The sequence below is a fragment of the Apteryx mantelli genome, chromosome 14 (assembly GCF_036417845.1).
Source record: "Apteryx mantelli isolate bAptMan1 chromosome 14, bAptMan1.hap1, whole genome shotgun sequence".
Lineage (NCBI taxonomy): Eukaryota > Metazoa > Chordata > Aves > Apterygiformes > Apterygidae > Apteryx > Apteryx mantelli.
The window spans coordinates 5,619,240-5,645,180 of record NC_089991.1 but is presented as its reverse complement, the minus strand read 5'-3'; the positions used below and the strand labels follow the sequence as shown (position 1 = coordinate 5,645,180).

At 44.8% G+C, this 25,941-nt stretch overlaps 1 protein-coding gene across 1 annotated transcript; it reads right to left on the bottom strand.

The window, feature by feature from the left end:
* Positions 1-967: 967 nt before the first annotated feature.
* Positions 968-21,457, bottom strand: MYOT (myotilin). The gene is made up of 14 exons (XM_013945898.2): positions 21,395-21,457; positions 20,704-20,845; positions 20,167-20,190; positions 19,535-19,654; positions 18,866-19,121; positions 11,874-12,476; positions 9,538-9,688; positions 6,990-7,091; positions 4,873-4,922; positions 4,180-4,312; positions 2,878-3,085; positions 2,239-2,404; positions 1,577-1,710; positions 968-1,140 (listed from the first exon to the last, which is right to left on the bottom strand). The coding sequence occupies exons 1-14, from the start codon at positions 21,455-21,457 to the stop codon at positions 968-970; spliced, it is 2,325 nt and encodes a 774-aa protein (XP_013801352.2).
* Positions 21,458-25,941: the final 4,484 nt, after the last annotated feature.

Below are 25,941 nucleotides of genomic sequence, written 5' to 3'. Positions count from 1 at the left end.
TGCAGCAAAAAATAAAACTATCTTTCTAAGATGCTTTTGCAATCTGGTGACTCGCGGCAGTGTTACTGTGCGTGCTCACAGGCGACTTCACGCTAGCTCCAGCTTTGCGAGTTTTCCTTTAGCATCTGCAGTTTAACACGAGTCCTCAGCCCAGAGCAGAGATTGGGTGGTTAGAGTTTGGCAAAAATCAGGTTTTGGGTTTCTTGAGCGATGTGGTTGCAAACAGCAGCATGCAAACTACTTGAATACTTCAGATAGACCCGACTTGGCTCTAGGCAAGCTGTTGAAGTCCCAGCCACTCCTTGGCCAAAGGAGCAGAAAGGGAGAACCTGGCAGCCTTCACACTTCATATTAAACAGCGCAGCGTGTAGAGGAAAAAACCCTGAAGTATTTTAGTTTTAAGGGAGTGTCAGCATCTAGTTTATGCTGCTTTAGCTATCAGTACTCAGAGGACAAGTAATAAGGACAGCAGAAAAGGGGAGTGGATGCTGAAATCAGTAGCTGGTTTTAACAGAATAAGGAGTCACCGCAGCCTGTACTGGATATTTAAAATTTTATTTGTCTTTGACAAATTCTCATAAAAACACTCTAATCTATTTGGTTTTAGTATTCAGGCAGCACAGAGTTCTGATATTATCAAGAGTGATATTAGAGAAGCAGTACAAACCAATCTACTTTAGCATGTAACCAAGCACAGGTGTAACTAAAACCACCTATGCTTGTAAAAACTAATTGCCCTGCCTTTTTGGGCCGTACGGTTAAAATACAATACTCAGTAAATGGTTACATTCACCACCCCATATAAATAAAATCTAACATGGTAAAATTGGAACAGCAGAATGTGCAAGAGTCAAAGTAAAAATATATAGATAGGTATTTTGCTAGTTAGAGCAATCACCATTTAACTGCATCTTATATTGTAAATGTCTCTTATAGGTGCAAGTGAGTTTTCCCTCTTCATTTCCAGTTAAAGTTCATCACTTTCATACAGTCCAGACTGCTCAGCCAAACGCTGAAACTCTCCTTCTGGTGAGAAAGCTTGTTTCACATCCAGTCCTCTACCATTGAGTGCCAAATACTTGCTGAAAGTTGGTCGAACCCGTAACTGCCTAGGGGCTGGAATTGGCTTGTTTGCATGTGCTGGAAGAGAGAGAAAAGCCTCTTTCAGTGTTTTCCCAGGCACCCATGATATAGCAACCCAATTGCTTTTTATCTGTAATGTAAAACAGCAAACCCTTAGGACATATATAACAGACGAGCCCATATCCCAGGCACTGGATACTGATGGGAAGGACCACATTCATCCTACTTCTGAGTATCAAGCAAACTATAGTCTTTAAATAGTGCAGACAGCAGATGCAGACAGACAATGTACAAAGGACACATTACACAGTATCTTGGCACTGGACAAATGCAGTATCTTCCTGGACGAGTTACTTTTTGTCTATGTCAGTATCTTGGGAAAGAAATCCACCGGGAGCTAGCTTTACACGGTTAATCTTCAGGGTCTGTTCTGAATACAAAGGCAAGTGGCTGCTTAAGCTGTAGTCTGTTGGTACTGTGATGTGGTACTTACTTGCAACCTCCAGTCTGGCATGGCATGTGGCCACACCTGCTCCATTAACAGCAGATACCGTATACCAACCAGAGTCTTTCTTGTTTGCGTTATGAATCAGGAGGCAAATCCGTCCAGTATTGTCATGCAACAAGCTGTAAAATTAAAGGGTTTATGTGTAAGTGCTTGGAGGGGGAAGGAGAGAAGACAAAGACACTGAAGTTAGAGAGGCAACCTACATGCTGAGGAGTTGAGAAAGCCCTAGAACAATTTTTGCAGGGCACTGCAAATTGTTTAGGCATCAACCCTGCATTGCTGTGTTGTGAGAACACCACTCATTCACACTGTGGTGGTGTTCAGGTGGCATCAAGGCCCTCTTGTAGCCCATGCCACCTCAAAGCGTGATGAATACACTGCACGTTTCAGTCCTACAGCCTTGCTTCCCCATGGGCACTGTGACTGCTACTAGCCTTCAGAGTGGCATCTGCTCAGAGTTTTTCTTTCAAACGACACTCTGAGCATTGCATCTGTCCAACACATGGGCCTGTTTGTCATGGGTAGTAAATGAGAGGTCTGTCTAGCTGGGGGCTGCTGCTTTTGGAAACCAGCTCTTTCAAATTTGACTTAACGAACACTGGTTATTGTTTTCTAACACACCAATGGCCAACGCATTAGTAGGATACCTTATTCGGTCTGTATTATATTGTACCATTTCATTGTTTCTTTTCCAGTAAATCCGGGGTGTTGGGATGGCAGAGATCTGGCATTCGAGTCTGGCTGTATCTCCTTCAAAAACTTTTTTGCTTTGTGGTTTGAAGATGAAAGTTGGAGGGGTATGGTGTTCTTTTGCTAAATGAAAGAGGAAAGATGAGGAGGAATTATAATAAGTGTTGAATGTCAATAGCAGGCTTTGTTTATAAGCTTTTAGAAGGCTAAATTCAGGAGGATGCATGTCCCTTAGAGTAACTCTGTAGCCTATGGGCAATTCCCATGAGCACCAGGATGTAGTAGGCACAAATTCCACTTTAGGAAGAGAGTTGATCAACATATTCCATCAATATTGTGATATCTGAGTGACTCCCTAATTCTGGACAGGATGCCTAGATATCCCAATACAAGTGCTTTGAAGAAATACAGAGTCCCAAAAGTATGCATTAGAATAGCCTTGGAAAAGGTAAAGCGATTGTTATAATTTGAGCCTGAATACCTGGAGGTCCACCCCTGCTTCCCAACTGTTTTAATATCCCAAACACAGGGAAAGGCATTAGACTACAGACACTTTCCATGGCTTGTGTGATAATTATTAGTGCTCTGTGTCTTACCAATTACTTCCACTTTTACTGCGAAAGAAGCTTCCCCTGCACGGTTGACAGCCACACATTCATATGTCCCTGCATCAGATGATTTGACTGCTTCAAAAATAAATGAGTGGAATCCTTTTTCTGACACTATCATTTTATGGAACTGATCTTGATGAACCATCCTTCCATTCAGGTACCACATCACATCTGGAGTTGGCAGCCCACTAACCTGTAAAGGAGAGGAAAGAAGGGTAGAGTTAAAGAGCTTTCGCATAACACAAGGCCTTCAAAGCTATAGGGAGTTTGATGCATTTAGATGATCGAATCATGCCCCTACTGCAAAAATTTGCAGTCTTGCCTAGTTTTGAATATTAATGTGATGCTGTGCAGAGAGGAAGGCTCATGGAGTGCTCCAGACAAGCCAGAGATGAGATTTAGCTACAAGACAGTGGATGCTGTTCCTGCAAACCTCTGGCATTCCCATCCTGCTGGCTAGTTTTGATTTAATCTCACAGAACTAAAAACATCATCATCCAGTTTGTTTTGGTAATAAGTGTAAATAAGCTGTACACTGTAGACATTCATATTGTCAATACGTTCAGAAGTTAAGCAATTTGCAGCAAAATAGCTAAATATCATGCCAAAGGCAGGCAAGCGTTTGTGTGAAGAAAGGGCTTGGAAGTCACCTCAGATGTGACTAGGAAAAAAGCAAACCACAGTCATTTTCAGCAAACAGCCTTTGCAATAAAGTTGCATGTGTGCAAGGCCTAGGTTCTTTCTTACCCTAAAATTGGTGCAGTTGTCGTGCAGTTTTCTGGCCATTCAGGTGTTTTGTTTGCAACTAGGGCATTTCCTTACAAGGTTGTCTGCTGCAGCAAGAGCAGACTCACACCTCAGAGGACTCATTAAAGGCAGGCAGTCCTCAACAGGCCTCATGGGACATGTGGCTCCATTCCTTTGCAGTCAGTGGGATCCTCAGTGCAAAGCACAAGGTCACCTGCCTAAATGCTTTGCTGAAGCAGGGCCTTGATATTCATTCCTCCCAATGAGCTCTAGAGGGTCTCCTGTGGTGGTACATATTTACCACTACTTAGCTTTAACCATACTCTTATGCATCCAATCCCACTTGCATTTTCCAAGGGAAAATGTTGACAAATTAACTCATTTTCTATTGGTTCACATGGCCTAGAGAGACCCTGCACTATCTACTCTTAGGCTGTTAGTGCTCTGGCTTATTAAAATACATATGCACTGCAGCTCAGAGACCTGCATGCTGCACACACCACAAAGCTAGTGGGACTGAAAGCGAAAGGCTGGCATTACTTTAAAGTCGAGCCTGCAGAATCGCCCCTCCTCAATAATTATGTCTTCAGGCACTTGTGTAAAACGTGGCTGAAAAAATTTTTCCTGGATTGAGTCGTGTCCATGTTCATCTCCTCTTGAGGATGGTCTGCTCCTAAAAAGCACACAGTACCAGCTGCATTAGTTGTGCAAAAGTTACCATAGCACAAATCACACTGAAACACTGATTGCGGCCAGAATACCTAAGCATCCAACAGTACAATTCTGTTTTGTTTCTCAACTATTAGGTTAGGCATGAGTTTTGATCAACCATTTATCTTGCTTAAGTTATTTGATTCAACATAGAAGTATCACATATAAAAACTGATCTTTAGCCTAATATCCCAAAGAATTTGTGAGAATAATGTAAGCTGTGTTTCATCATGGTCTAAGGTCTGTAGTTACTCTTTACATTGTTGGAACTTGCCTTCAGTGGAGGTACGTTATCTAGAATAGGAAGCATATTCACCCTGGGCATATGGAGTCTTTACAACTTTAACATTATGCTTAGAATGACTGGATTAAGATCACAGTCATCATGAACCACACGCAAATGGTAGCATTTTAGTTGAAAAGACATTATTCATTTTAGAAAAATGAATAAAAAACTAATGTTGTCTAGAAACATTTAAAATAAGGTCTTCAAGAGTAGCTCAGTGCAAGTTTATGCATTACCTTACGTGTGCTGTAGGAACCTGCAACCTGATGTTTTCTGCATTCTGGTGCTTGGAAAGAGAAAGAGGAAAGATGAGTTAACTTACAGAGAAAGTTTAATTATAAACTGAACGGAAAACCATTTTAAGATAGCATACTGACTGCTGCTTAAAGGCAAACTGAATGCTTCAGAGGTCATTGGGGCAAGATGTAAAGACATTTGCATCAGGAGCTAATACGCTTGGTTTTCACCCTAGATTTTTGGCCATGCCAGTAACGAGTACTATTAATAGCATGGGACAATTTCTCATCACTCCGTGCAGGTGATAGGTGCTGTAGTTGCCTTTGGCACACAAGGCTTTTGGCAAGCCAGTAACCTTTGTTAGAGGGGAATAGTTCTACTGGCGGTATCTAAAATGAGAGCTAAGTACGGAGTGTCCTTCCCTACAGCAGGAATAGAAGTGGAATCACTGGCAAGAACGCTATATTGTGCCCACTTAAATATGGTACCAGGAGCAATGAACACATGTTGAGCTGGAAAATATTTTTCTTCCTAGATCAGAGCCCTGACTAAGCTTACTGACAACTCCACAATCACATGAGTAGATCTTCTAAAGTACCCAGGATTGAATCCTGCTAGGAATTTAGATGTTTGGAGAATACAAGTAGAGTTTATTACCAGGGACTCATTTTAGCAGTGGAATCAGACAGAGGAAATGCTGCATGGAAATTTCTAGGGTATTTGCATTAAGCTTGGTTCTGTGCTCTGTAGCCCAGTCCTGTGGAACACTTAAGCCTGGGTTTAAACTTCAAGCACAGAAGCAGTCTTCAATCTGGCAGAAGTGTCACGTGAATACAGGTTTTGCTGGACTGAGCTCAAAGGGGAGTTTCAAAGGCAATTGCTTGTATCTGCTCGTTAACACAAGTATTGTGTAATTCCACCTTTGTCTTGGGATATGATGCTGTAGAGATGGAGTTGCATGTGATAATTCTAGTGCTCTGTTATACAGACTGACTGTACAGTAAGTTACTGAGGAATCAGGAGGCTGAATGAGTCGCTGACAGTAATATTTAGGAATAAGACTGAACAACCCAAACAAGATCTCCCAAACATAAGCCAGTCTCTCCTTCCACTCTTTATGGAGCATTGCACATCCCTGAAAAGGTGCCAGTCATCCTGTTTTGGCTGAATATTTCCTTGTCCTCTGTGAAAGATGAGGTCTCCCTTGCTCTGACATCCATAATGTTCCCCGCTTGCCCGCTATTGACATCAGGCCGTTGGTGGGGAGAAACAGTTTCATTACAACTCAAACTGCGTGTTCCTCCCTTGCTGTGATCTTAAGTGTCTCCTGCACTGAAGAGAGCTTTGCTAACTGCATTTTGAAAGGTGTGTGACAGCCTGCTGGTTCCCTCTACATGCGTGCAGCAGGAGGGATGCTTTCTTTGGTGACACAGGTATCCAGTGCCACATCGCAGACGTGTTTCCATTAACTTTGATCAAAGAAGTGCCAAAGAAAGCTTTTAACTGGCCTGTTCTGAATAACCAATGAATGATGCAAGTCCCCAATTAAAATGTTTTTCAACATGCCAGTAGTAACATATCCTTGGCTATCAGCATGTGGGTTGCTAAAATAACCGCTTTGTCTTCCCTTAATGATTGCAGTCTCCCGGAAAGGATAAAACCCAACTAAACCCACTCCAAGGTCCTGACCTCTTATGGTCAGTCACTTATTCCAAACAGTGACAGGTGTAAATCCTGCTGTCCTGGCCAAGTGTGAGCTCAGGCTGCTGGAGAGCGTGTACCTGTGTCCCTTGCTGTGCTCCTCCCTGCCTGTCGCAGGCAGGGTGTGATGTGCTGTGCAGCAGCTGTTGTAATTCCTGCCCGGAGAGGTCATTCCTACAGATCAGGCCCGGTAAGGGGATGTAAGTACTGCTACTACTTTCTGAGTGCATAAACTCCCCTCTAGAAGCCCCCCCAAATCCAGCCCTACAGAGCTCTGCTAGTGAAAGCTGTCCCCTTCCCCTTCCTCGTCTGCCCTGGCGCCAAGGAAACCCCACCTCGCCTCCCCGCTGCAGTATCGGCCGCTCGCAACGCGGTCGCCAGCACATCGCTGCTCTAGGGAGAGGTTCCCGTTTACCTGTGCGTTCTGCGCGCTTTCTTCGCTCTGGGCTTCCAACACAGAGGCAGCGTTTTCTGGTCCGAGCAGCCTGCGAGCCATTCTTTCCTCATAAGTTAATCGCTTAAAGCAGAGCGGAGAGGAAGTCCAGTTAGAAGTCCGTTTACTGTATCAGTTCGTCTTGTAAGAGCACATCAACATGCCCCAAATTCAGGGCGCTGTCACTGAAAGCAGCGGCGGAACAGAAACCCCACGTCTGTTCCAGAGGGTTTGCTGTCCGTGATGCCTGCTGGAGTCAGCCTCAATATATACACCACTGCAGTGCATAAAAGATTAAACTGTCTGTTCATCAAAGCCTTTCTAATGCCATCTGTGGCCTTCCACGCCTCCTCTTTCTGCGCTGGGATTATTTATGGATAACTGATGGCATCATCTCAGAAGCCAGAGTGAGTCCCAGGGTACCTTTCTGTTAGTGCTGGGAAAACTTTCCGAATCATTCAGCTGTGGATTTACTTCAGGAACTAGAGGCTTGATGGGTGCTAATGGCCCCTTCTCCCCCCAAAAGGCAAGAGTCACACCAGAGGCAGATGCAGCCAGATGGGAGCGCACGGTGTGCTGGAGGGGGGGGGAATGGGGAAGGGCAGCCCCTACCCCTGAAAGCACAAGCGAAGTTTATGCCAGCCCTACAGCTGCTGTATGCAATGCTGTGTGCTGCCCTGAGGGGAGGTGAGAACGCGTTTCAAGTTATGAAACGATCAGGTTCTTACTGTATGGATGCAGCACACAGGGATAAATGAGGAGAGTTAAATTCAAGTTCTGTTCTGTTACTTTAGAAGAGATCAAGCATGTTGGTCCTCTGAGCACCAGGACACCTGAAACTTTGCTTCCTGCAAGTTTATCTTGGGTTTGGAATTTGTGAAGTGAGGACAAGCTCCAGCTGATTTTCTCCTGAGTCTGGGGCATATATGCATTTGCTCCTTTGTAGATAAAGGCCTGTGGAGTCTTGTGGGACTTTTCTTTAGAAGAGAGCAAGAGACTTTTTTTGCAAAACTCATGGGAACGTAATATCCCCAAGATCATTACTGCTGTATTGAGTGTGGCTGAGATTGGCCGGCAGGTTCAGACGTTGTTGGAGGGCAGGGGAAGGGGACACAGAACGGTGATTGCATAAGTCTTATTTTTAGCCTGGCTTCCTATGGGAAGGAAAGCTGGCTTGCAGTGGCAAGCTTTGTTAAAGCAGATAGGACATTCCTGTTAGGGACACACTAACTCAGATTTGACCTAGTATTTTGTTTTCCTTCAATATGTAAAATTATATATAGGACACAAGCCTGTTTCTGCTGAGGGTAACTGCAAAGCTCCTTTCTACTTCAGTGGGCAGAGGGCTGAACCTGTAAACACCGGGCTTTTGCCAGTCTGCCTCCAACTAGCAGGATGGTTCCCACATTAGAGACCTGCTTGTTCTAGCCAAGAATAAGAGACCTTCTTATAGGAGACAGCCTTTAAGATAAAAACTCATGTGTTTTCCTTGATTTGTTTTTGTTTGTATAACGAGAAATCAAAGAGTTTTACCACATGTGGTGATGCTCGAATGGGTTTCCAAATATTGGTGCTTCTCCAAGTTTGTAAGTACTCAGGGGTGGTTCATCAACTCTTGGCACTGGAAATCAGAGTGAATCGGGAGAACCCTAAGGCAGTCTTCTTGGGTTTTTAAGTTGTCTGTGGATGTGATGTTCAGCAGGATACCCAGCAGAGAGTTCAAATTTGTGCCACCTCCCTAAATACTTACCTTTCTCCAGGTACACAAATTCCTTAATCCAGACCCTAGCCTTATTAATTTGACTGCACAATTTCAAGAACAGTTTGAACAGCGTGTGCTAACCAAGACGGTAGGATAAGAGGGAAAGGCAATAGCAGCTCAGCCATCCTGCTGCATCAGATTGCTTTCGGGAGTCAGTGCAGCCCTTACTGAAGTCACAAAAGATGCAGACATTCAGCTGCCAGAGTAGCTGCCTACAGACAGATTTACAGCTACTGTCTCTCCTGCCACGCATTCAGGCCAGCTTTCATCATGTCCTAACAATATGCTGCTCCTTTCCTGGGAAGGAGCCTCCCATGGCTGAGCTGGGCCCAGAACCTGCCCCGGCAGTACAGGCATTTGCATTCTCATAGCAAAAATAACTATGAACAAGGGTGCTGGGAACTGAAGCAGTCGGATTTAAATCCTTCAGCAACCACACCTTTTTCGCCAGCCCTGAGTCTAGATCAAAAATGGAATTGCTGCTGGAAGAGTTTTTTTTTTTGAACAGTTCTAATGGAAAACCTCAGCCACCTCACGCTGAAAAAATAATCTAGCCACAAATGGTTCAAAGAACCCTCCCTGGGCCCTGTCTGGGTACTAAGAGCGTTTGGGCAGTGGTCTGCCATCCACTTGCTCCTGTACTTTCTTTTGCTTCCTGCTCAGCTGGAAGGCTCCCATCTCTGGGGCCCTAGAGCTAGTCTCTGAATCCCTGTGTGCACTAACAAGAGTCGGAGCAAACCGGTTCTTTAATCAGCAGGTTTTCCTTACCTGGTTGCCATTCTGGAGAAGGTTGTCTTTGCATCGCAGTTTCCTTTCCAAGTCCTGAATGAGGGCCTCTTTTGTTCCTCGAATCTCGTGGTCTGGTGTCTTCTGCATAGACTTGATGCTAGCTTGTTTGTTATACATCGGTTTTGAGTAACTACTCATGCAAGAAGAGAAAACAAAATTATTCTTGTAGGCCTCCTTGGCTGTTCACTACAGCTTCATAAAATACACAAAAAATGTGAACCTGTTACCTAGAGACCATGGCTCAGATGGACCTGTAAAGCATTTGTAGGGAGATATGTAGGCCAGATGTTATAATCGGGGATCAAAAACCTAAGGGGAAGCATCATAGTCTAACCAAGTCATTGATTGTCCTCTCACAATACTGTCACAGTAGCCTGCAGTGGGCAGCATCCCTAAATCTTTTTGTGGCCCCTGTCCTGGGTCTTATGTGTGCACCAAGGCTAGCATTATTTTGAGGAAGCCACTAACTCCATTAAGCGCTACGAGTTTGTCAAGGAGCAAGTTCTCCCTCAAAAACTGCTTTTCTTTACAATTTCAATTGTTAGAAATGCCTCGGGTGCTGCAAATCCACAGCAGGTTCACAAATTAGTTGATTAGGTGTGAACAAATAGCTTATAGTTGTTTTCTTCTTCTGGGCACCAGAAAGTCACTTGATGCAGCATTTCTGTTCAGATGTTCAATAGCCAAGGCTACCCGAGCTAGGCAGAATCTCTAGGAGCCTATGCTGCATACCCCCATATATCTTAATCCTGTAATCCATAGTCAAGGGACACAATGAAGTCTTGACTGTGGTAATAAGTTAACTGGTAGGCTTGATTCTGAAAGGTGTTAGGGAAAGAGGAGCATCCCTCGAAATGGGTTGTGAAGGTCTACCAGAGGTCACAGCTCTCTGCTGACAATATTTAACCTGGTGCTTTAAATGCAGTCAGGTGGTTATATCAGGCAGTTATTTCTGTTCCAAATCCTCTTCCTTCTGTAGCTTGGGAGTTTGTTCTGCTGATTAGAATAGGGCGGAAGAGCTATAACACTGGTATGTATCCCCAGCACTGGTTGGGCTTATAACTTGCTCAAGGCCAACAGGTTAAGTGTCACGTTCCTGTTCATCCGTTTGTAAAACGATTAGGAAAATCCTCGATTCGCAGGATGTTGCATTTAGTTATTCAGAGAGGCTTATGTGAAAGGCATAGTGAGGCACCAAAGCCCTTTGCTATGAAAACAAACAGCCCTGCACTACACACACAAAGCCCAGTGGTTACTCCAGATGCATACCTAACCCACATACACTGTCCTGCCTTATTAGCAGTACTTTTAAGAAACACTACTCAGTGTCACAGCTAGCCCACTCAGTGTCACCTTTCCATTCCCCGCAGTGCTGTTGTTCAAAAAAGAAAGAAAGAAAGAAAGGAAAAAAGCTGGAAACATTCAGATTTCCTGAATACAAACTGACATTTAAACCAAAGTTTATATCCAAGTCAGCAGGGAACCCCCCTACCCTCATCACCTTTCCAATATCTCCAGTTGAACGCTTCCTGCACTGACTTTCCCCAGGACCTCCAGCTAACATTGGCAGGAATAGAAGGCGGTGAGAAGGCAAGACTCAGCTCCCTTTGGGATCTCACTGACCTTGAGAGATATTTGGATTGCAGCCCAAACGCAAAATGATATAATACATATCCAGGAAAGAATTTGGTCTTTGGTGTGAAGGGGTAAAAAAAAAAAAAAAAAAAAAAAAAAAAAAAAAAAAAAAAATCAAGTGACTGCCTTTTTGTTAGCACCTATGATTAATGAAAACTATATTGTAAATAAGTTTAGAGGCCTATTATGATGTGGAGCCTGGAAATACTGCTGAGACTTGCTAGGAATCTTAACGGTGCTTATATGTGGGAAATATTTTTTTTCCCCAATATAAGCCCTGTTTGTTGACAGAAATTCCTTTGAGATGGATGCCCATCTTCTGCTCTGGATACCCGTTACACAAGCAGTTTCCACCAAACCAAGCTAAACCGTTCAAAGCAACCCAAAGAACAGATACGCAGCAGCCAGTTACACAGCTGCTGTGTAGTTTAATTCCCAGTTTATAGCCCTCTATTCCACACAGATGCCAAGAGCAAGCGTTCAGCCGCCTAACCTCATTCACTTTACTCATGCAAAGTCCTGCCTTGGACATCAGAAGCCAAAGGGAGTTGTGCCGTTGGCTTCAGCAAAGCCAGCGTTCCCCCCAGCATTCGGATTTGGGTCGGTCAGTGCACAGGAGAGGCCGGGTCAGCCAAAACGAGTTCAAAGCAAGGGGAAGTTAGAAGCCTGCAGGTACTTACTGAGGATCCATAGGAGAAGGAGCTTGGCTGTTATATTCGGGCTGCGAGGGTAACACTGAGCACAGGAATGCTGCAGGGGGTTGGTTAGGCATGGATATAAGCCGGTGCCCAGATGATGAGCTAGCAGGAGACTGCGCAGATGCAGGTGTGACGGGATATGTGGATTCCTTAGGGGCGCTACAGGAAGGCGAGGAGAGCGTGATTGAAGAGCTCAGCGACGAAGAGGAAGAAAATTTCTGCCCGCTAGGGTTACGAGGTTGTATTAGGATGGAGGACTGTTTGATTTGTCTGCTTGGCTCTGTAGAGGCTGCGGGTCCTGGAGGCTGCTGTTGCCCTTGACACACATTCTTAGCCTGGATAAAGTGTTTTGGACGTTCGTAGTTAAACATAGTTGGTTGGTACATAGAGGAAACGGATGGGAAATTATGGACACTCATAGGAGAGGTTTCACAACTGTCCTGGTTTTTTGTTGGTGACAATTGGCTTTGGGTAGGTGGCTGGTAAAAATTAGATGGCAGGCCACAAAAGCTTTCCTGGCTGGGCTCCTGGATAGAGTGGAACCCTTGCCTTGCAGAATAGAGGCTGTCTTGGTGTGGATTTTCCCTTAAGGAAGACAATACAGACAAAATAAATTGTACGGCACAATTTGAATCGCAAAAATACTGGTTTGTGAGCGGTCATTATCAGTCCAAAGAGCATGAAGTTCAGGCAACTGACAATTAAACCTTAGGCTTAAAATAAAGAGTTTCAGGATTGATTAGAACTATTCCAGAACTATATGAACATTTCTGATTACAGTAATAAGTCATACACTCTATCACGCCCAGCTGCAGCGTTCACTGCTATCTTATCTGGAAGAGCCCAGTAAATTCTAAAGGAAATAGCAGCTGGTTTATTGTGACAGCCCGTCACCTGCCCAAGTCTACAGACAACCTTAGATAGTAGAGCTAAGCAAGGTAATTTGCCACATATCATCCTAATTAAAGGACTTTGGAGCCTGCAGTTTTGTACCTCTCTCAAAATACTAAATGTACTATTATATGCAGAACTCACTGTTTTTGCCAGGAAATTCGCTACACTAGGGAAGCATGAAACAGGTTCCACTTTCTTTTAAGACTCAGACTAAATATTTGAAACCAAGTATCCCAATTTCTTCTGTAATAGCTTTTGAATTCAGAGCTTTTTATATCCAATTGAGATTAGGAGTTGGAATGCCAAGGACCATGCTTCTCCATTTGGAGTGATTTGCGCAATTTGTTATTATGGCTAGTAATAGCCGGAACGATACAGCCGCGGGATGAAGTAGCGCGAGCAGAGCTGCTTGCAGGCACTGCATGTATTTTGCAGGTCCATGATATCTAAACTGGGCTTCCCAGCAGTTTACAAGGGAGGAAAGTTTGATTGAAGGGATCTGAGTAAGTGTGTTAAAAACTGACAAACAACTTCAGCTCTGGGATAAATAAATTCCCCCTCTCCCCCGCCAAAATAAGTGAAAAGCTACTAATACAAATGAGAATATAAATCCACACAGTTACATGTGCTGGAAAAAATTGTAATCTTGTCCCACTGAGATCAGCTGTTTCGCTGCTATATATACCCAGTATATTGTATTCCTTTCATCGGAGAGCCCAAAGGAGGCTTCCAAGAGGTCATAAATTCCCTTGGGGGATCAGCTGAAGGCATCGCTCTTGTTTTAAAGATTCAAAGCTTTCATTTCTTAAAGGTATTTATCAGCATTAGCTGAAAATTAAATGTAAGTAAACATAAGTTTTCTAGTAGAAGCTCCCTAACTTTCTCCTTGTCATGCACTGGAATTTAAAGGCAGCTCAAATTTTTGGAGTGTATCCAAACTATTTCTCATTCACTGGTGCAGAAAACTGCTTGAATCATGTTTTTACACTTTTTTTTATATCCCTACCTGTATACAGATTGATTCATTTTATTTACAGACTACATACAAAAGCCATCCCTTACTGTTTTCTAGAATACAGCAGTTTACCAAGATACCAGCTAAACCCGCTGCCCCGCGTCGCGCAGATTCACTCGTCACAGCAAGGGATCGCTTACGTTTTCCTCAAATCATCCCACCTTGACTTAGGAAAAAAAAAAATCTAGATTTCTGACTTTATAAGATAAAGAGCATATACAATAGTAGAAACACTTTGTTTTTTAAAAATCACCGATTTTTTTTTCTTCTTTGCCTCCTATGCTAGACTTGACAGCACAGTACCTTAAAGGTACGTTTTCAACTCCGCATTACCCAGTGCATTGCAATGCCAGCTTGCTAGCTAGATGCAAAATAAAAAGTAATATATAAAAAAAAACAAACCAAAACAAAGCACCTTACCTACAGCCCAGAAGTTGTCACCTGGACTTTAACCAGTATTTTGGGAAGGGACCGTCATCCGGTGACACAGACTGTCATAGTAGCCCTCTGCGTAGCATTATAAGACCAGAGGCTTTAATGCGCTGCCAGCTAATGACAGCGGCTGGACCTGCCTGTCCTCCCACCTCCACCGGTGTCAGAATAAGAGTCTCCAGCACCCCAGCCCTCCTGCCGCCACTTCATTTAAAGGCCGCAGCCTCATTTTTTTGCAGGTGCCCCTGGTCAGCAGATCACGCAGCGCAGGCAGCATAAATCCTGCTCCCTCCCCATGGCCTCCCAGCTGTGAGGGCTGAGGAGGAGCTGAGCCCCATCAGGGCACCAGGGGTTCTGGAGGTGCAGCAGGACCCTCCTGGTGGGGAGCAGGGCCATGCTGAGAGACTGCATCTCATCCTAGCCACGGAAGGGGTGGTGGTTTGGAGTCTGCATCTCATCCTAGCCACGGAAGGGGTGGTGGTTTGGTGCCTTTGCAGTATTTCTGGTGCTCCTGGCCTCAGTGCAGGGGGCTTATAGCTCACCGGTGTGGTTCAGTTGGGCTTGTTTCATGCACAGCCTGCAGGTAAGGCTCTGTTTCTGAAATCCTGCAGTTTTGGCCCATTCCCTTGTCCTGAGCTGGTTCCCCCCCACTTTAGGTTTGGGGCCAAAGCCCTTGGAGGGCAAGGAAACCTGGCCTGTCCTCACTGGTGAGATGCTGCTGCCTTCCCAACTGGGCCAAACTGGGATGGGGCAGACAGTGGCCTCTGAGGCCACAGCCCTGGTCCTGGGGTTGAACCCCTGGGTGCTCAGCACAGTTCTTACCATCAGTCAACATCAGCAGCATTACTCATGGTGGCAAAATTAAACAGGTGTGTAACTGTTTGAAGAACCAGTCATAAAGAGAATAACACATACAAAAGGCTATACTTGATAGTAAAATATTTGTATGTATTATTATACCTATTTACTTGGATTAAAAGATCCAGCTATGCTGTTTTCACCAGGAGGGAACAGATAGTGCTGGCAGATTAAGTGATTTGTATCCCTTTTATTAAAGACTGTGGTACTTAATTATGTCTTAATTATACTTTGCAAGCTCTTGCATAACATGCATACCATTGCTTAAAAAAACCCCAACCCTGTGAACGCAGCAGCTCTGACCGTGTGTGGCCTTTAGGCTTCTTCTCTCCTTGACTGTATTGAATCTGTCTGCACAGCGATCTTTAATAGTTAATCCATATTTAATGCTTGCATTTAAACATCAGCCCGCTGTTTGTGAACTAATTCTATGTAGCAGGCCTTAATTGAGTGCTAATTTATTTAAATTCCTTGCAGTGGAAGTGATTAAGGGAGGAAGTGTGACCTTAGCTGTCTGGAGGGGCTGTTTGTTGTTCTTTAGGCAGAAAATGCTGCAATAATTCACAGGGAGTGTTGCATACTAAATAAAAAAGAATAAGTGAGGGTAACTGCAGCAGGCTGCTTTGCGCCGTAGGAGGCTGTGAGCTTGGTAAAGGTCGGGTTCTGTGCTTGGGCTCACGGGCTTCCCATGGACTTCAGTGAGGGTGCAGCAGGCTGGCTGCACGACTGGAGGTGGCTGCAAGGCATGGGTTTAAGGACAGCTTTGTGTATTTAAAAGGCTGGACACGAGTAGGACTATGCGTGTGAAAGGCAAGGAACAGGAAAACAGGAGATCCAAAAGGTAGGAAAAAAATTGGAAGAGCTAGAAGCTCAGTTGATAAAGGTGGAGGAATAAATCTCATGATTTGTGTTAGGGTAACCTAATAGTCCTCTGGCCAGCGCTGTTGAGTGTTAGAGCTTAGCTTTTCTGTACTGCTTCAGTCTCCTTTCTATGAGAGATGACACACTGCATCCGATCAGGTTTTCCTCTTTGCTTGAATCATTTAGCAACAAATGGCTAGAAAAGGCTAAAGAATCTTTTATTTATTTGTTAAGTAATCTTAAATCTGCCTAAAAAGACCTGGCAGTAAACTTAGTGCCTGAAGCCTCCCCTTTTGCTTGGATTAAGTTACTTTATTAAAGTTAATAGTCAGTGTAGAGTCTAGCATGGGCTGCTTTTCTAAGGCAGCTGGAGAAGGAAACAGTAAGCTGCAGATACAATGGGCTCAAAAAGGAATAGCTGGAAGTGGCAGTCTTCTAGAATTGCGTTTTGTAGCTTTTGTAGAGTGACTGTTGCTAAGCAATAATTTGGAGAGGTATGAGTACAAGGGCTTCATTCACTTTATAGTTGTTCCCAGTAAAAGCTTTGTTCTATCATCGTGTTCTTTGCTGGTATTTCTTTTTGTCTTGGTATTACAGTTTCAGCCACACAGGCTACGTGATAGTTATAGGACTAAATCTGTCTAATAAAACAGTTACTGTACAGCTAATCATTGGAGATCTGACCTTGCAAATACTGGCACACCCCTTCCTTAATATGAATTAACAGCAGCATTTACAGTGTTAAGTCCCATTCATAATGGTATTTCAAAGCACATGGTAACAGGGTTGTGGTTTTTTTAAGGATATCTAAATGCTCAGAGGTGGATATTCCTAGAAATTTTAATAGTTTTCTCTCTTTACCTTGAGGCATATAAATACCTTCCAAGATCTGGTTCAGCATCACTCTCAATCAAAAGCACTCTACACTAGTTAACATTTTTATATAAACCAGATTTTTAGAAGCTATTGCGTAGCTCATTTTGGTGGAGTGTTTTATCCCTTCATGTAGGATGTCGGATACTGCATATCAAACTAACCAGAGCTTTAAAAATAACCCCCCAAACACATCTCACTGATACTACTGCAGCAGTAAACTCAGCAGCAAGTATCACCTGCAAGAAAGAAAGCCTCCTTGCACCTTGCTTTGGAGAAAGGCCAAAGAACAGGCTTCCCACAGCCTCTGAAAAATCTGGAGGGAGGATGGAAAAACCAGTCCTCTTCTACAAATACAGCTAGAAAATGTGTCTGATTGCTTCCAAGAGGTGATTATGCCAGAGACTGTATAACAAGCGTTCGTTTTTGGTCGCCAGATAGTTAAGAGCCTGCCTTGTTTGACATAAAGCACGTGTAAAGATTACAAGCAGCCCGATGCTGATCTGCACTAGATACTCGCCAGCAAGTTCAGACGCATCTCTAGGTGCTGGGGACTGCAGTAGCTGAGCACGAGTTTACTTGAATTCAGTGCAGCAGTTGTATGCTGGGCTTGTGATATTGGAGGACGATGGCACGTGTGCAGCTTCGGTGCAGGTTACAAGCAAGCCCACTGCCGCTTTACGGGACCACAGTGTCCTCTGGGCTGTATGAGTTGGCTTCGTGACTAGGAGACAGCAAGCCAACTTCAGCCAGGGCTTTGACTCTGTGGTGGGCTCTGCGTAGGGTCCCGGCTGCTCTCGTGGGCACAAGCCTTCCTGGATTTCATGGAAGGGCTTGGAGCTAAACTGACAGCCTCCTTGGAGAGAGCTGCAGCTTAGGGAAGGAAACTCCATTTTTAGTCAGCTCTTCAATAAAAGTCTCCTGTTCACGGAGGAATCTATGCTGAAATATGACCTCTCATGTGCCGAACTTGGAGGAGGGAGTTCAGAATTGTTAAAATAACTGGTTTAATGAAAGTGGCCGAGTACATCCAAAAATAATCTATAACACATGGAATGCTTTCTGTCACGGACAACCATGTACACACGATGTAAGAGTATTGCTGTAACGCCCCACTGGCATCCAGCTGAGCGAGGAGCCCCGCGCCTGCCTTGCAGCTTTCCCCGTCACAAAAAGTACGGGGGAACTATAGCGCTGGGCTCGAATCCCCCAGGACCCCTTAACTGCCACTGTCTGAGATCTTCATTGTGCCAACAAACACTGCAAAAATCTGGGGTGGAATTGCTAAGAAAACACATGAACTCGAACTTGTTTTGTTTCTCTGGGATGGTTAAACAAGCTAAATAGCAATGCAGGGAGTAAATAGCTGCTTGAGAGTTGCATTTGGGGCAGAAATTGGGTTGAGTCCTATTATGAGAGGTGATACAGTATTCTTAAGGAAAATTTCCGTCTGCTGAACGGGGCCTACCATGCCAAGGGACACGTCTCGCTGTGTCCGGTGGGATCACCCGTTCAGTGCCTTTCCTCCACAGGCTGCTTTACAGGTGCAATCTAAGGGTGCCACGCTTCCCGGATCCCAAGTTTTATTGCTGCTTCACGGAATAGGGAACTGAAACATGAGGCAATGCAACCAACCAAGGCTTTGGAGGAAGTCGGTGGCAACAGAACTGACTTGAAATTTCCCAGATACTGTGTTTTGTGTGTCATGCTCAACTGTGGAGTTGGAGGTTTCCTGGTGGCTAACTATTTGTGGCTGCGCTTTTAAAGCTACTTACAGGTAGGCGCTTCTGGAAATACCTCTAGACACTTATCTGAGCCTTAGGTAGTTACGTTCTCTGTCAGACCGAGCCTGTGCTGTTCTGTAGCTAGGCTGGTGTCACAAGTTCCCGTGACATTTAGGCAACAGCTCAGGTTGTTTGCCCGGATAGGGTATGGGGCAGGGGAACTTTGCTGTTGTGCCGCTGGGGTCACTGGAGGGCTCATCCTCTAACTAGTGTTTAAAACCACCCTGGGGATGTGATTTTTTCCCCCTTTGCCTTACCGCAGAGGTGAAGCCTGAGGCGAATTCTCATAAACGCCGGGAAAACCTTCGGTTTCGCTCTCGGAGTTCGTCCGGCTGAAGGCGGTGGGTCCTGCTCGCCGGCCTAGCCCTGGGGTCTCCGGCCGGGTGCCGTAGGGTGGCTGGCCGGCCGCGTCCCGCTCCGCGGCGGCAGTCTGGCTGCTTCTAGGGAAGGTGGGTTTCTTCGTGGTGGCTGGCACCGGGGCAGCACCCGCAAAGCTTTCCAGCTCTTTCGCTCCTGGGAATGGGATTGTGCACAAGTCAGTCGTTCCGTTTGCAGCTGCCTGCGAGCCTGAGCTGGGCAAGTTGTGTGCAGTGATGAGCAAGGTGTCGATATCGACAGTGTGTTGGGCTAAGCTGTGGGCGAAGCTCGGGGAGGAGACCCTTTGGGCGAGGGAACGACAGCTCCACCTCGGCACCCTACGCTGGTCCGGGCGGAAGCGTGGCCAGAAGCAGAAATGCAGAACAGCTTGCATTCAACCTTGAGAAATGCCCAAGCAGACTGTGTTTTGGGGGTGTTTCTCTTTGGCTGAGCCTACACAAGTGTTGGGGCCTGGTTTCTGTTTGGTAAATACCCGCGACTCTGCCGGATGCTGAGTGGCAGCAGAGCTGCCTGAGCTTAGTTGTTCAGCTTGAGACCTATGTGCTTACCTGGGGAGACGGAGAGACGTGCGCTAGATGCCACTGAGCCAAATTCATTTTCAGCAACACACTTAAATATCCCAGAGTCTTCTGGAAAAGCTTCTGTAATAACCAGTGTGCAGACTTCCTCTGAAATGACAAATTGAGGCAGGCTGTTGTACTGTAAGGGCTGAATGTTAATCCATAGGACCTGGTCCTTGCAGACAGGACTGTTGGTTAGTGATGGGGTTTGGTGGCAAGAAGTGGTGTAAAGAGCTTAGGAAGTTAAGGGATTTGGAAGGAGTGAAGATGAAGGAAGGATCTTTCTGCCTGTGACTTTAAGGAAGAAAAAAAAATAAACGAAAGCCCACAGGTTAGTAGTATTGATGCTTCCCATGTCTCTTAACACACGGGATACTCTTCTTTGGCTGAATGTAAAAGGGGCAATGCCTTTTTGACTGTGTTGCTAAATAAACTGGGGCCTTTCAGGAGCTTGTGTCAAAACCAAGTACCTGAAAGCTGTTAGTTTGACACTGAACATGGTATCTTCTTGCTACCCTTTCAGCATTACTGTTTTATCTTGGATTAGATGAGGGGGAAAAGCTAGGTTTGGGGTAAACTAACTGATGGGATGTCTAACAAAAGATGAGTGATGTACTTACCAGGAACTGCTGATGAGCAAGCCTCTGCTCAAAATAAGAGAGAAAATAATTAAATGCTTGTAAATGCCAAAATGGAAGAAAGACCTTCAGCCCTCACTCACTCTCCCACCTCAGCTGGTTACAAAAAGGACCATCTCTCTGTGTCCATCAAGAGAAATACCATCCTGCTAGGGGAAGTTCAGATTTGACTGCAACCTGATGGCACAAACCCCTCTCCGCTGAGGCCATATAGAAGATTGCTAAATTGGTCAGTAATTAGGGTATATTGTGACAGTGCCTTCATGGCTCAGTAGCGTCTTCACCAATACCTAATGCCCTTGCAGTCCCTTCCCATGGCGCCTGCTCTGTTCACACATCCCCAGGAAGGAAAGGACAAGCTCTGTACAGCAGTCTGTAATGGCAGATCATTTGATGCTTTTAAACCAACTTCTATCTCTATGAACATATGCTGTCCTCTAATTTTTATAGTGGTTCTTGTTCCTGTCTTATCACTACCCCAATAAAATTACTGTGCGTCAGAGGCATAGCAATACCTACTTTTCCGCAGTATTCGGAAATCTGCAGAATCTATTATCGGGTCATATTCTCTGTACCAGTGAACTTGTAAGGTTGGCGTGGTGCGAATGCGGCATTCAAATACCACTAATTGACCCTTCGTAGCTCTGATGTTTTGTAGACCCTGGAGGAGGAAAAAATGGTGTAAAATGGCTGACATAGTAACTGCTTAAATGGGGAAACACTTAGGCAACCAAACACCCTTTAGTGAACAAGATGATGTCATGACTCTATTTTATTTTACTTAAAATAATTGATTTGATTCTAGATATATTTGAAGTGGGTTGAGAGTGGAGGTTTTTCCACCTGTAGACCAGTGCTCATTTAAAGGCTTTAGCTTGCTCATGCATTCAAATCAAAACAAAAATGCAGGAAAAACATCTAATTCTAGTGGGTGACATATAATAAAAGAGGCTGCAGTGAGAGATTCCACTTCAGCCTTCTTTGTAGCAAATAAATGAGATGAATTCATGCGAGTGGTTCTGTTTGTTGGGATCATTTACCAGTTAAGATACTAGTTTGATAGCATTGCTAATGAAGTATGTTGGCTTTTTGAAATGTAAAAGAAACACCCCCAGAGGTTTTTCTAAAGGAAGAATAAAACTCAAAGTCTGATGCTAGGGGTTGAAGTCGCAGAAGAAGCGATGTCTTTTCGCCAACCTTTGTTCTTTACCTTTGTAAACACAGGTGTGGTTCCATAGGAAGACCCTGTCTGGCTCGTAGAGGGACTCTGCATCTATATAGCAAAGAAAAGTAATTTTATAGCTTGCATTTCTCATATGCAGAAACCCAGTTGTATTGCTGGCACTTTACTTTGAAACAGAGAAAGGTTCAGAATGTTTCTCTGTTGTTCGTGCACCAGCCTATCATATACCCTGGGGAGAGTCTCCATTCAAGTGCTCCAAGAGAAAATGCCTTACTGGATTGTGAGTGGAAAGAAGAGCTGATAACCTGTAAGTGTTGCTGGTCATATAAGGCATAAAAGCCAATTCACTGCCCACATCTTGTAGTCTCTCTGTACAGCTCAATGTTGCCTTCCAGTAGTTGTCCTCTTCTACAGAGATTTCTGCCTGGTTTAGTTCATCCTGGGTCTAGCTCTTCTTGGCTTGTGTGATGCGTGTGTAACTACAGTGAGGCTGAATGTAGAGAAATGAGAAGGAACTTCAGTGGTCTGTCCTGACATCCTTCTTAAAGCTTAACTGATGTAGAGATTAGAGTAGGGTCTCTGATTAATCGAGAAGGGCAGTGTTAAGGTTATCAGATCTTTGCAGTGCAAGGTATGTCCTTGCTCCATGGCAGAGTGTTGATGTCCACTCTCACCCATCTCATTTAACTTTTGGACCGCCTGTCTTGCATAGATATGTGCAACTGAAGTGCCTGAGTTTGTTTTGCTGTGGTCATGGTCTTTTCCTTAATCTGTCTCTTCTCCAAAACAGCCCAAGTTATCAGCTCTTTCCCTCCCAGCCTGAGTTAAGATGGAAGTCTGTTCCTAGGCAGTTTGAGTTCCCTGGCTCTTGACCAAGTAACTGTTCAAAACCAACTATCTGTCTGAAGTGAATCTTTGGAGGAGGCTGGCAAATGGCTAAGTTGTGTGGCAGCTACTCAATTATTTCTAGCCTTATCCCCCTGCTCCCTCAATTCTCTTAGCAATTCAGGCTAGAAAATGTTCCAAGCCAGAAAGCCCTTTTCCAGGAGGGAGAGTCCAAATCTTGATATTCATGATGACTCTTGCCTCTTGGTGACTTGCTGAAGATGTGCTCAAGCTGATCCTTACAAAATATTTCTAAAATACTATAAAAAATAATTTAAAAAATGTGTAACCTACTCTTTGAGGGTCAATAGATAACGGCTGAATTAAAGTGGTGTAACTCTGGTGGGCTGAGCGGCTGCTAGGGACTTCATTGGCTGGGGAACCAATGGTCAGCAAAACACTGGTGGCTTTCCGCTTTTTCCTGGTGTGGGGGAAAAATAAACATGGCAGGATGGAGACAGAGACTTTAGCAGTCTGAATGTACTTGACCCAACAGCGTTTGCACTTACTGTGACATTCCTCTGGCCCTGCCAGGATGCTGAGACTTGCAGGGAGGCTGAGCCTTCAGATTTACCCTATGAACCTGGAGAGAGAAACATAAATCAGTATGTTTTCCTTACAACACAGTGAAGGCTATGTTTTGTGAACTGAGCATACGCTGACTGGAGAGCAAATGGTATGTGCAAAAGAAAACAGTAGCATCCCTAGTAGTTGCGAGTAGGCTCAAGTCATCTCCAGAGCATGGGGACATTTAACCAAGACTATTGATGTGGGCCTTTGTGAAAGACAGAGGTCACCTGTGAAAACTGGCCCCATGGCTGAGTTAAGGTTTTTCTGCATCTTAGTGGAAGAGTCTAAAGAAGATCCTTGCTGCTTTAGCTGAAGTGAAAACGCTGCCTCATAAAACAAATACCACATCCTTCGCATGTAAGGATTGCAGCCTACCAGACTGAAGTTAAAAAGTAGTTATGGGATCTCATTACATCACAACGGTAATAAAAGGTTTGTTGGTTTCATCCGTGTTTCTTGCCGTAGCGAGAGGGATCGTTACTGGTGGAGTACTGCAGGCTGAAGAACCGCAACAGTAAAAGCAGTCATGCAGGTCTCGATAAATAACTCCCAGCAGCAGCCGTGCTGTTGTCATCGGCTCTGCTTCTGGGGTGAACGTTAAAAATGTGGCTCCAGGCTGAGAGAGAGCAGCATGGAGACCATGTTTCTACATCTGGAGAGAAGGAGTTGAGCCTAGCCAGTTTGTCAGCAAGGGCAAGGCACAGAAATAACTGCATTGACTTTCTGCTTGCTGTAGTGGCAAGATATGTCCCGTGCTGATCTGTCTGGTTTGATGCAACACTCGTGAGTTACTGGCTTGCAAAGGGTGCCCTGGGATTTATTTTCCATATCCCATCAGCCAGCCATTCTTTCTCCCCCACTCTTGGCACCTGTGGGGTGGAATTAAGAGCCTTATACTGCATTGCCTGGGAGCTGATACTGTCACACACCCCAGTCCTGTGTTTGCGCCTGTATGTGTCTGTGATCATGCAAGCAGTACCTTAAGGTAACAGCGGATGGCTACAAAGCTATTGCTTGTTGTTGAGTGCTAAACTGCTGTGGCCACAGTAGCTGGCCCCGTGTGAGCTCCTAGCCTGCCTCTGTGGTGGTTTTGCTTCATGTCTGCAACCTGCTATGAACCAGAACAAGCCGCAGCTTGGTGGGCGAGCAGCCGCTCCTTAAGGGTTTAGTTGTTTCTCTGCACCCTGGCAGTGTTCAAGGTCAGCCAAATGCATGTTTCTTCAGGGACTGGATCCTACCCTTGGTGCTCCCAGTTCCATATGGTACTGCTTAGTATTTACAAGCTTTGTTACACCCTGTCTGGGGGTCACATTTGTGGAGATGCAGATAGGTGCATGTTATTAAAAACATAGAGGTACCTCAACGGACTGGGATTTTGGTACCTCTAATAGGCCAGTAGGCTACAAAAGCACCCAACTCATCAGGTAAGATCAGTGGAAGCATCTGAGCTCTTCAGAAGCTTTATATAGCCATTTGGTCCAAATAATTTATTTGAGAACTGTTCTCTCTCCTGCTTTCTGTCACTAAGACAGTCATAACCAATTACAATGAAGGATATTTTGCGCTGTCGTTGGATTTGACTGGTACAGCCCTGTGGGAACTGCGGGGAGCCACAGGAGACAATGGGCTGCTTTAAGGCATTCGGACGTCTCTGACGAGAGCGTGTCACCATGCGTCTCGTTCAAACCTGCAATACGCTAACCTTGGCCCTAATCCAGCAAAGCAATTAGACACGTACTTTGACCACGCTGGCCTTCCTATTTCAATCTGTTGCTCTTGAATTATAAGTATCTCTCAAGCAGTTCAAGGATGGCTTCTGGCCAAGGCTGTATCACGTGGCCATCAATAGGGCTGTGCTGTGATGCAAGGACTGCTGGATAATCCAAGTTCTTGGATGTGGGAGGAGGGACCAGGAAGACAATGTTATTGAGTTGCCCTGGGTTCCCGCTGCAACTGATCCTGGCTGTACTCCACCATGGATCCCTGGGAAGCTGTTAGCATTGCCTCCTTGCAGTCTGTCAAGTAATGGTCAGTATAGTCATTTTTCAGGAACTGTAAGATGTGCTGATTTTCGTGCTTTTTATTCAATGAAAAAAGGTGGCAAAAAATCAGACACATGCAGATTGTGAAAGGAATGTCAGGATTGACATATATCCAATTTAAAAAAGATCTTTCTGAGCACGATTGAAACAACATTAGCAAAACTGCATTGTGATGTCTATGTCCCCTTTTCTCTTGTACAGGAAAAGACTTGCTTCTCCTGTGGACATGCAATCACTGTTGGTTGTTCCACTTTATCCCCAGATTCAAGACTGATCAATGAATCTGGAAAGATATGCATAAAAACAGTAGGCACAAAAGTGGACCTTAGCAAGAGTAAGTGAAGTGGTCAGAAGTGGGGCTGTGACAAGCTGTGCTTTATGGCCAAAGCCCAGTGTGGCACTTCAGGAAGCTTGCTCAGAAGGCTGGGACACATCTCTTCTGGAGCATGAAACAAGACCTTGAAAAGAGAGCTTGGTCTAATGAATTAGATAAGAACGGCTTCTGACAAGTTTCCAGCCGTGATAAAATGGGTGCTGAACCTTAGCTGTAAACAGGAATAGCATAGCTTAAGCGTTTGTGCTCAGGACAGATTTTCAGATGTGTAGCATTAGTTCCACCGTGCAAAGATTACAGCTAAAGACCTTCTGACATGGCAGAGGCCATGGCCAAAGATGACTGCTGTCAAAACCTACAAGTGAAACTGGACTGATGCCATGTAACGCACAAAGCAATCGGTGTTTGCGTGGTGAATACAAGAAGCTATATGTGTGATGCTGCAGCTGCTGGTGCTCTAGGAAGGCTGGGCTAATTCTCTTGCCAAAGTGGGATCCTCCTAGTTGAACTGAGAAGAGATCCCATCACTGGGAAGTCTGTCTGTGCCTGGCTGCCATAGGTGTCTGCTCTTTACAGCAAAAGCTGTCCTCCGAATCCATGTTGCTTGCAGCTCCTTGGTTTGTAAACAGACTCATCCTTCATGTGGGTGGTTTATGTTGTATGCTGTGCTCTTGTCTCACGTTCTGTGGTCCTTCCATTTTGGAGTTTGCTTCTACTGAGTGTGTCTGATGCTTTTTAATGTT